This window comes from Oryzias latipes, chromosome 11 (genome assembly GCF_053564925.1).
Source record: "Oryzias latipes strain Hd-rR chromosome 11, Olatipes_Hd-rR_3.1".
Lineage (NCBI taxonomy): Eukaryota > Metazoa > Chordata > Actinopteri > Beloniformes > Adrianichthyidae > Oryzias > Oryzias latipes.
Genome location: NC_136247.1, coordinates 8,898,298 through 8,909,756, shown reverse-complemented (window position 1 = coordinate 8,909,756; position 11,459 = coordinate 8,898,298). Strand labels below are relative to the sequence as shown.

The following is an 11,459-nucleotide window of genomic DNA, read 5'->3' as shown; positions in this document are numbered from 1 at the left end:
TCCATTGCTCAGACATGAGCAGAATGTTGACTGATGAGTTTTTTAAAGTCCCTGTTTGTCTGCTTTATGAAGATAACATCAGACCCTCCCCTTCATGGAGGAAGCCATCTTTGTTTGACTCAGCATCACTTCTTCCCTGATATCTTTACTTTTTTGAAAATATCTCACTCGCTTTTCTCTGTGCTAACAAACTGGGCGGGCTGGATTCCTACAGGAACCAATAGGGTGACTTGGCTGTGGGAGTGCTGTGCTCTGATTGGTCTGTTGTTTTCTCTAGAAGGAGGCGGGCGTGTCTGGAGCAGGTGTGTAGAAGCTGCAGTGTTTAGAAGAGTTTCTAAAAGAGAGACTATAAGAGCTTTGGGGATTTCATCAAGGTAAGGAAACCCTCTTTGTTACATTTGTTTAAGTGATGGTTTGTTTAAAGAGGAAAACTGTTGTGTTTATTCTATTTATTAATCCGTGGGGATTTTTTTGTTTGTCATTCATCTGTCAGACTCTGAGCCATGAAGCCACTTCACTACTCCTCAGATGTGAGTCCTCACAGCATCATTTTGTTAAAAAAACAAAACAAAGATGATCTCTTTGTGACGAAGCGAGCAGAGGTCAAATGTCAAAAAGCTGCTCGTTCTTCACCCTGGATCATCAGTGGGACGCATATCTGACATTCTTTAGAGTCAAACCGACACATTTCCTCCTTCACGGCACCGTCAGCGTGTGTGTGATTGCTCCTCCCCTTTCTTTCCTTGCGTCTCCCCCTCAGGACATGTGGTGGGGGACCCTCGGAACCGTCCGACCCTTCTCCAACTTCCACCCCGACCAAGACGCGATGGAGATCCAGGCAGCTCTGGACTGTAAAGGTGCGTCCCGCAGAGCTGATCTCCGCCCCGCCGTGCTTATCTCTGTCCTCATCAGCTGTGAACTTTGCTCAGACGCAGGAACGCTGGTGAACCTTCTGACCAACCGAAACAACGCCCAGAGGCAAGTCATCGCCGTGGAATACAAGAAGATGACAAACAAGGTAAAGCCTGCTGTGCTAAATGGGATCGCTCTCCTGTTTGCTAAGTAAACATAAGTGAAACTACCTTTTGGGTGGAGAAGGAACTGGGTTGTGGTCAGGCGGTCTAGTCTCTCCATGCCTCAAAAGCTTCTCGTGTCAAAAAGCAAGAGAAGCCTCAAAGGAGATGACAAAAAATATTCACAGCACTTCTCCAAGAGATAATCATGAAGTGCTCAACAAAAAAACACATTATAAATGGGATAAAACATAAAAGTACAAAGTCACAGCACATTTAACTGAAAGTTTCCCGAGATAAAAAGGGGAGTCCACACAGAAGAGGACAGAGGCAGAGCGTTCCACAGTTTAGGAGCCGTTGTTTGGTTCCCTTTAACCCTTGTGCTATCTTAGATGACCTCACCCTTACATTGACGTGTCCCCCCTACCATGACAAATGTGGAAAGATTTCATGTTATCCATGGACACCAGTGAAGATCACAAATCATTGAAGAAAAAAGGTTCAGCGCACTGTCTAGTGGGTCTAGATGACCCAACTCCCAGTGTTAAGACCATCACAAGGTTTGTGGAATCCAATAAGCTCTGAGCTGCATATTGTCATTGGGGCTTGATAATTGACTGTAAAAAAGAGCTGGGGCCTCATTTATAAACGTTGCGTACGCACAAAAGAAGGCGTACGCCACTCTCTACGCAATAGTTGAGATTTATAAAAAGCAAACTTGACGGGAAAATGTGCGGTCCTTCACGCAAGCTCTGACCCAGGCGTACGCACAAAAACGGGTGAAATGAGAAACGGCGACACCGTCGGCAGATGGAAGAAACAGATGAAAGTGAAAATGACAATACTGCCTCTCAGAAATAACATGAAGACTTCACAAAGCAAGTCTTACAATTAACAGCCTACACGAACACCCGTTTGATCGATCAGCAGTGAAACAAACAAAAAAAAATCAAACGAAAATTACAACAGAAATTCAAATGAACACATTTGCAAAAAGAAAAGTGAAATATGTTCTGCAATATTGGCATGTTGTGCAATTCATCCTCATAAATAATATAGTTAACAGAACGAAATAATTTACAAAACTGATATTCTCGTCAGTGTGTCCGTCTGGCGGAGCAGATATAGATGCGGGCGTGCGGACAGACGTACTAATTGTCCATTGGGGAAAGTTGTTTTCATAGTAAAACATTTCTTCATAAGCTATGGAATTATGGTATTCATGCATATGCCTTTAGTTTGTTTTATTTTTGATAAAACAATGTATGGCGTATGTCTCACCATTCAGAAAGCAACAAGAAATTACATTTGCGCTGAACAATTTCCCATTTCCACGTCGATTATTACCGACATCTGCAGCTTGTCAGATGCAATTAAATGGATGGAAATAAAATGCCCCATCACAATGCGTAATGACGCACAATGGCTGATCTTGCACTCTTAGAAGATGTGGCAAATGGATGAATTCGGAGTGAACGCATCTTTAGACAGCAACAAGACTTGCTGGCAAAAGAGGACAAGTGGCTTATGAGCCGGTTCTGACTTCCTCCAGCCGTCCTGTTGAACCTCTGCGGGCTTTTGGGCCCGGCGTTACAGAGGAGCACTCGGAGGAACCACGCGTGTCACCCGGTGCATCTGGCGCTCCGGTCCCCCCGGCGCATGCATCTGCCCCCCCCCCCCCCCCCCCCCCCCCCCATGGAGCGCTGTAGCCGTTTGCCGCTCACGTGCCTTTTCGGCACTGTAATGCCCACACTGTGCCCTCCAAACAACACTTTTCTCCTCTTTTCCACCTCGCCAACAATAACTTCTACTTCACATTGAGTGAAGATACGTTTTTTTTATTTCCTCTCGGTGTTTGCCATGATTTAGCAAGCCATGAATATTAATTTGTGGGCGTTTCACGGACTATTTATGGACAACTATGGGCGTGTCATGAAGCCGCAAAAAGCTGCGCTGCATTTAGAATCGGTTGTGATTTATTAAGGGAAAGATGCGTAGGATGTGCGTGCGCACGGTTTTATAAATCCGAATATTTCTTTGCGTACGCACGTCCTATGTTTCATCCGTACGCCACTTCTGACGCAAATCCTACGCAAAGCTTTATAAATGAGGCCCCTGGACTGAGAGACCCACCTGGCCCCTGGCGCATCAAACAGGAAGTACCCGCTGGTTCCAAGAGGCCAAAGTAGAGAAATAAACCGCTATTATTCAGTAAGGAAATTTTTTTTCTAGTGCAAGTTATTTAAGGTAGAAACCAGGGGTGTCAAACCACCTGGCGGGTCATATCCGGCCCGCCCGGTGGTTTAGTCCGGCCCACACATGAAGATTAAAAATCATAAGGATTTTTAAAACCAAGCACATTTCTAGTCCATTCCTGTGGCGAGGTATGATTTTTTTTTTTTTAAAGAAATGATCAAAATTCGCAATTCCGCCACTAGGGGGAGCAAAGAAAAGCCAAACAGGTGATACAGCATAGCTCCCCACGTGCCAAAAGGAAACCTAACAGCTCTGCGTCTGGGTAAGCAGTAGTTTGGTTCCCTGCGCTGTTCTGTTGCTATAAGAATGATCAGTAGTGACCCCCTAATGACCAAAATGTTGACAAAAAGAAAAAAAGGTTGAAGAGCTTTCCAGGAAAAATCGAAAGAGTTTTATTTGTTCACTGAGCTGAATGCGAAACCTGCATGCTTGGTTTGTCATCAACAGGTCGCAGCGCCCAACAAATATTGCATTCAGCACCACTATGAGACTCACCATAAAGAAAAGTTTAACCGTTTGCAGTTAAGAGAATATAAAGATTTACCAACTATGAACTGGATTGAAAATCAACCGTCTGCATTTACTGCAGCCGTGACGTCAGTGATGGAGAAGTGACAGATACTTTATTGCAAACAAGTTGGAGCAAAAATCTAAACAATTTTCGGACGGTGTACTTATGAAAAAATGCTTAAGGCTGTAGAAGTCTTGTGCCCCAAACAGCAGTCGACCTTTGCCAACATGAGTCTGTCAAGGATTACGATTGCAGATCACATCTCTGAGGAGACTTTTTGCTCGCTATTGATGAAAGCACTGACACATAGATAAATACAACTGTGCATATTTATTAGAGGTGTTGAAGAGACCGTCACAGCAAACACAGCAACTTCTGACGCAAATCCTACGCAAAGTTTTTTAAATGAGGCACACACATTTTTGGACGGGTGGCGACCAGCAAATTTAATCGCATTTGGTGTGCAATCGCAGCTTTTGAAAAAAAAACTATGATTTACTAAAATCAAAGGTGAATGAACATGTTTTCTGAGAAAATCATACTTTCTTGTTACCTTGTAGCCCAGGGATATATAATAAGTGGACCATTCTGCACCACTGGTCATTCTCAACTCAATTTATAATCTTGTCAATTTACAAATTGACACATTGATGAGTTTTGTCCCGCATCAATGCCGTCTCCCCATTTGGACCCACGGTGGCCGGGATCACCAGATTGACGTCCGGTCATTGCCGGGCCCCTAGCTCATGTTAGCAGCCCTCGTCGCGTGCTGTTTAATTGAAACCTCTGTGGTCAACACGTAGCGAACAATAATGCGTCTGCCGCCTCCCAACTACAAATGCCGGCTGCCAAACTTGAAAACTTGTATCCCTTTTGCTATCCTATGACCCCACCCTTATTGACGTGTTATTCCTACCATGACAAAGGTGGATAAAGGGGAAGAGGATTTCATGTAATCCATGGACACCAGTGAAGATCACAAATCATTGAAGAAAAAAGGTTCAGAGCACTGTCTAGTGGGTCTAGATGACCCAACTCCCAGTGTTAAAGTGCCTAGGATAGCACAAGGGTTACTTAGGTTGCCGGGCTTAGGCATTTTTGGATATGAGTCCGCAGTCTGAGGTATCACTGGCGACATCTCCGGTGTTAAAGGGTTAATGTCCATTGACTCAGGAGGTGTGTGAACGTCCCAAAAGATCCAGCGTGCTCATAGTGTCTGCTGTGTCGTTTCAGGACCTGATTGCATGCCTGAAGAAGGCTTTGTCAGGAGACTTGGAGAATCTCCTGCTGCAGCTGCTGATGCTGCCAGAGCATTTTGACGCTCAACGTCTGCAGGACGCCATGGTGGTGGGTCTCCATCCTCTTAAAGCAATCGCACATGGAAGCCTGAATTGGGTTAACACCCGCCGCATGTGTTTGCGTAGGGTCTGGGAACGGATGAGGAAACGCTTATGGAGATTTTGAGTACTCGATCAAAAGAGCAGCTTCAACAAATCAATAACGCCTTCCAACAACGTGAGCTGCAGCGACGAGATGTTTGTCCTCTGGTTTGGGGCGTGGCAGCTCCATCCCATCCTGTTTTTCTGTCCATTCTCAGGGTTTAAGAAAGATCTGGAGAAGGAGCTGAGAGGAGAAACCAGTGGGGACTTTGCTAAGCTGGTTGTGGCTCTGCTGAAGGTAAACTGGACTCCTCTTTCTTCTCAACTTTCCAAAAACAAATCCAAAAGTCAGCCTGTTTTTTTTTTTAGATATTCCTCATCACCCATATTCAGTTCAGACGTGGGTCCTGACCTCATTCAAATCAATGTGTTTAGTGTTTAGACTTCATCTCTGACTTTTAAGCTAAAAGCCTCCCGTTATGTCAAGGAAGGTTAAGAAACTACAATTTATGCCCGTTGGTCACTCTTGAAGAGATTCAGGCATCTTGTAGATGAGCATCACAAACACAGAGGGGAGTGGAGAGCAGATGAACTGCGGAGGAAATACTTGTGGAAGGTTCTTGATCCTGACATGCCACAGAACTCTGGTTTCACCTACAGGGGTTCAACCAATGATTGATCTTTATGAGAACAAGGAGGAACAATCGAGGATCAGTCCAGGTGGTCGCCAATGCTGGACTAGTTCAGTTATTTTTTGTTGGGAAATGGCTTTGTTAGAATGTATTTATTTATTAGATTATTTTACAATTTTAGATTATTATTTTACAATCCTGGTGCAGGATGACCAGGAAAAGCTGAAGTTCACATACAGGGAGAGAGTGGGGGAAGAGGACACTTTCCTCTATTTGTTACATCGCACTTTCTAATACCTGGATGAGGGTGGCTGTGCTGTTTTTTGACTTCTCCTAATACAATAAACCTCACATACCGCAGGAGAAGCTCACCTGGAGCCATTCTTGTTTGTAGTCCTGGATCATGGACTACTTACCCAACAGGCTCAGCTGTACCGTCTTCTGCTCTGTTCATGCTGTATACGACTGTCTTCCGTCAAAACACCTCGACCGGCCATGTGCAGAAACTGTCAGACAATACCATCACCGTGGCCTGCATCAAAGGGGGAGAGGAGGGGGAGGCTTGTGGAGGACTTTGTGGCCTGGAGCAGGAAGAATCAGTTCCAGCTGAAAGTCCAAAAGGACCAAACAAATGGTTCTGGACTTGAGAAGAAAGCCTCAGCCCACATACAGTCCTACAAGTACATAGGGGTCGTGTTGGGCACCAAGCTGGACTGGAACACCAATACAGACCACCTTTACCAGAAGAGCCAGTCCAGGCTGTACTTCCTTTGTAGGCTGCGCTCATTTAACATCTGCTCCAAACTGCTGCAACGTTTTATCAGTCTGCTGTGTGCTGATGCAGCGCCAGCAGGAAGGACGTCCACCGGCCAAAAGGCGAGTTCCGTGGCTGGACCAGAACTGGCCGTAGTGAGCGTGTTCAGACTACTGTCCCAGCGCTGCTCCACAGACTGAGGAAGTCTTTTGTCCCTCGTTCTAGAAGATAATACAACTCCCTGACAGAGGACCAAAAGAATTGAATTTTAAATTTTGAAAATTTTATGGATTTATTGTATTTTTAATTAATAAATGTTAATCTTTGTATGTTTTATGGTTTTATTCTTTTTTTTTATTTTATTTTTTATTTTTCAGATGAGCTTGTGTGGTTAAGACAAGCAGTTGGCCACTTTTGGAATTTCCTTTGGGATTAATGAACCTTCTATTCTATTCTAATTGGACTCAGTGTTGGGTTGAATTAAGGACACATAACTATCTAGTCTGGGATTGGAACCCTTTACTAACTAATTTAGTTTCTTCACTCACTGATCCACCAATAACCATCAAGCTAATTCCATTTCTGGTTTACAGCCATCCTTACCTTCATGGTGCTCACCAAGAGGCTCAGCGCCATGAAGGTAAGGAGATCTTTGCACCACATGTGCAGCAGGACAGCCACAGCCCCACCATCATGGTGAGACTGTGGCCAAAAGAAAACTTTCATTTCATGTGGGGTTTGTAGTCAAAACTAAACTCTTTCATGTTTATAGTCGTTTGTCCATCCATCCATCAGACTCGCAGATCTCACTCAACATGTTGTCAAACTCTTGTCTCAACAGAAAGGTGACTCCCCTGCTGTGGTCCAGAGAGATGTTGAGGTATCATTTTTCACTTCAGCTTTTAGGTTGTTTTTCCCCCTTTGTAGCTGCTGACCTCAGGTCTCTGTGAACGTCTTCTGCCGCTGCAGGCTCTCGCTGCGTCTCTAGATGGTAAAAAGGCCAACGCAGCGCCGTGGATTGAGATCATGACCTCGAGAAGCTCGGCACACCTGGAGAACGGTGAGTCTTTGGCACGTGGAGCCGACGGCTGCTGCAGTACGAACCGTGCTGACGGGCTGTTTTTGGACAGTGCTGATAGGACTGGAGCTGCAGCTCGGACAGGCGCTGGAGCAGATGTTGGACAAACGTTTCAGTGGAGACTTTCAGATGGGTTTGAAGGTTTTAGGTAAGCGCGGCGTGTGAAGGCTCTTGGACGTGTCGGAGCGGCTCTGACGTCGCCTCGTCTTTGTTTTGGGATAGTTCAATGCATCCAGAGTCCGGAGGTCTACCTCGCCAAGAGGCTGAGCACCATGAAGGTAAGAAGATCTTTGCATCTGCTGATAGATCTTCTCTTTATCTCCCATTGAATCACATGTACAAAAGGACAGCTTGTGCTCTTTCAACTCATCTTCTCAACTGTTTAAACTGTTTAAAAACTGATCATGGAGGAGAAATCAATGATTGCAGTTTGTGTCTGGACAGAATTCTATGACATCAAATCTTTCAGAGAGCTGGGGGGAAAAAAGTCTGAAGCAGGATTCATGAGATTTGCACCTCTTTGACATTTCACACCAAGCCTCTTCTAACTGTTAGTACATGCACTAGTATCTGACAGCAACAATCCAGTTTGAACACTCACTGTATGTTCAAGAATGCCTGATTAGTGCATTCTTGAACGTCCATCACGTTCCCACTGTGTACAAACCATGAGACGCTAAAGTGCCCCAAAAAACCTCCACAGAGACCGCTCCCGAGATTGAACAACTACTGACAAATGCTAAAGGTTGGAAATAAACTTTAACTCCCCGATACAGATTGTAAGTTCATGTTGTTTTTGATTCACATAAAGCTACATTCAGGCGTTCTTGAAGGCCTATTTAGTCTATGGTGTTCACACTGGACAAGCAGGGAGGGGCAGGTTTAGTGGTCCGCCGCCTAGTTGTTGGTGCGAAATGGGTGCAAATCTCATGAATTTTTCTCTCACAGCTCTATTCCGATATGAAAGACTTGGTTTCATAGAATTCCTGCTGCGTACAGACCACAGTTCGGCCACCCGGTTTGTACTTGAAGCCCAAGAACGGTCATAGAAACTTGTGTAGCCACTTTTGAAGACAAAAGTTGACCCAAACTTTTCATTGTAAGCGGTTGCTTGAATGTGCGTTGCTGAGGGTGTTCTGAGCGTAGATTCAGATGGACATTTTTTGAAAAGTTACTCAGGAGTTCTACCTCTGCGGCAGACATCACTGGTACACGGGATCATGGTGTCTCACAGTGAGGAGGACCTGCTGTGCATCCGAGCCGCCTTCCTGAAGCTGACGGGGAACTCTCTGTACTCGACTCTGCAGGTTCCCTCTTCCTGCTGTTTCAGCACATTTAGAGGCATCACTGTGCTTTTTTTTTTTTAGTAAGGAAACCGACCGTACTCTGTGCTTTGATTTTACAGAAACAATTCAAAGGGGAGCATCAGCAGGCTTTGCTGGGCATCTGCAGATCAGAAGACTGAACCTGGACGGGTTTGCTGGATTCTTCCTTCCGAGCGGCACTTCACTCTGACACTGCAGGGCTGTCCTTGAGTTTTAATGTCACCTCTAAGATTTCTGATTTCTGCAGACTCATGCAACAAGTAGCCGAGTCATTCCCAAGAAAAATCCATCAGTTAAAATGTTTTCATTACATGTTTGTACTTTTAAAACTTAATTTAATCCATCACATCTGTAAACTAATCAGAAAATAAAAGATGGACTTTATAAAGAACATAGAAAAAAATCATTAATTTGATATGTCCACTTTTTCCAAACAACAAAAACCTTTAGTTTGCCATTATATAACAATTTTTTAATTTAAATGAAAAAAAATGTAAATTGTAACTTTAAAATAAAACTTTTTAAAAAACGTTATAGATTATTGTAGCAAAACATCTTATTAACAATTCTTTATTGCACCCAAAAACTCCTGTTTTTGTTTTCATTTTCATACTTCATTATCAGAAAAATACTGGAAAGTCAACGCAAAATGTCTCTCAGCAGCATTCTGTAAAATCAACATTTATTAAGAAAAAGAGGAACTAAAGGACTAACGGCGCCTCCATCTGATTTTTTTCATAACAAAGCCAGAAATGTGTTTTTTGTACGTTTATTTCCTTCTTAAAACAAGTTGGAAACTGAAATTAGTTGGAGCCATTGCACTTCACAGAGTGACCACTAGGTGTCAAGAGGTGACAAGACCACTAGGTGTCTGAGGCAGCTGTCAATCAAACAGCACCTGTTTGATGAGCTGCCTCAGTCTGCATGTTTTCAACTATTGACAGACGGCCTCTCAAATTAGGCAGAGTTTAGAAAATAAGGTGGTTTTGATGTCATGCTGTTTAAAAAATGGCTTTAAATAAGTCCAACACAAACTTATAACCTGTCCTGGTTGCGTCTGAATTCTTTCTCTACGCACTATATAGCTGTATTGCTCAGCGATGTGTTGGATGCTGCATTTTTACCTCTTTGCATCACTCAGCCTCCAAAAAGCTTTTACCTGGGCCCCGTCCAAATCCATTTGTTTCTCTGTAAATACCTGCAATATGAGTAGAAACAAAAAAAAAGGGTGAGCTCATGATGGGGAAGATGATTCTGTTGTGACCTGACCTGCATCCTTTATAGAGAATGACCAGGTGTTGGTGGGGGAGGAGCTCTTGTATAATCTTTTGGTGTTTTGCTAGCAATACACCAGAGTACATTCAGCATTGTAAGTACTTCCTGCAACACTAAATGAGCTCAAGTCTCCAGAGATTCTATAAAACCCTTTTTTTTTTCTTTGAGAGTTTTGAAAAAGGTTTATAATTTATCACACAAACCTCTAACATAATGAAAACTGTTCATTTTTTCCCAAGTGTATTTTACGTTTGCACAGTTTCCTTATAAATGTCAATCCTGAGGCTAGTGATTCGGAATTCGGTTTAACTTTTAACTGGAGAAAACACAGCATTTCTGTATTTGCTTTAATGCTCCTCCTGTTTAGGTGAATTATTGACAAAATGGGGGGGAAAAAACAAAGTTTTAATTCCTCCATTTGCATGATGAAGCTTATAAAAATTCTCTAGACAATGTTTGACTTAAAAAACAACAAACAATAGTTCAGTTTCTGTGCAGGTTTTGTTGTGAACGACATTTGCGACTAATAGCTTAATCCAAAAACCAGAACCACTCACATTAGAAATTCCACACTATAGCTACGTTTACAATGCCAACACGGGTTTAAGCGGGACTTTCAATGAAAAGTCTATTTAAACATACATTCTTTGTTCGAAACTTTCACGTTCGTGGACAGCTTCGCACGTTTTGAAGACCGTTTTCAGGCTCTACATATAAAACGCACTGCGATAATACAGAGGTGAAGGTTAGACAACACAATCGTTGCAAAAGATTCTCTTTTTTTGTCCTGTCCAGCAAATGAAAACACAGATTGGAGCTGAGAGCTTCTTGTGATGGACATGTTACTTTTATTTATACTTTTGTTGTTTGTTACTCATTAAGTGTGTTCATATAATCCCCATTTTGGAACAGATGTGAACTTTATTGAGTTTTAGCCACTCTGACAGGACAGGGGGGAGGATACAAGGTCATGGGAAGGGTGTCATATGCAACTTGCATTACATGCGTTGATGCTCATACACACACATACACACTTGGGGGGTATTCCAGAAAGCAGGTTATGCTAGCTCCCACAATAAGTTTGAGGCTAGGGAAGTTGATAACCTCAGCTTTCGGTTCCAGAAATGGAGGTATGTTTCAGGCTAGGTCAAGTTGCCGGAGCAACTCATGCTCTGAACATAACCTGGTCTGGAGCAGGTTTAGTTGAAGGTTAGTTTGTTTTCAGAGAGGTGAAGC

The 11,459-nt window shown here is 43.4% G+C and overlaps 1 protein-coding gene across 1 annotated transcript; it reads left to right on the top strand.

The window, feature by feature from the left end:
• The first annotated feature begins 202 nt into the window (after positions 1 to 202).
• anxa14 (annexin A14) lies at positions 203 to 9,661 on the top strand. Its single transcript, XM_004074152.5, has 13 exons — positions 203 to 374; positions 494 to 530; positions 761 to 857; positions 930 to 1,018; positions 5,014 to 5,127; positions 5,205 to 5,295; positions 5,378 to 5,457; positions 7,387 to 7,425; positions 7,515 to 7,605; positions 7,676 to 7,771; positions 7,846 to 7,901; positions 8,823 to 8,930; positions 9,029 to 9,661. Exons 2-13 carry the CDS (start codon positions 504 to 506, stop codon positions 9,086 to 9,088), a joined length of 948 nt encoding a protein of 315 aa, XP_004074200.1. The 5' UTR covers positions 203 to 374; positions 494 to 503; the 3' UTR covers positions 9,089 to 9,661.
• The last annotated feature ends 1,798 nt before the right edge of the window (positions 9,662 to 11,459 follow it).

Coding starts and splice junctions, on each gene's coding strand:
- anxa14 (XM_004074152.5), top strand. CDS start 504: ATGAAGCCACTTCACTACTCCTCAGAT. Junction 858..929: donor GGCAGCTCTGGACTGTAAAG/GTGCGTCCCGCA, acceptor AACTTTGCTCAG/ACGCAGGAACGCTGGTGAAC. Junction 5,458..7,386: donor TGGTTGTGGCTCTGCTGAAG/GTAAACTGGACT, acceptor TTGTCTCAACAG/AAAGGTGACTCCCCTGCTGT.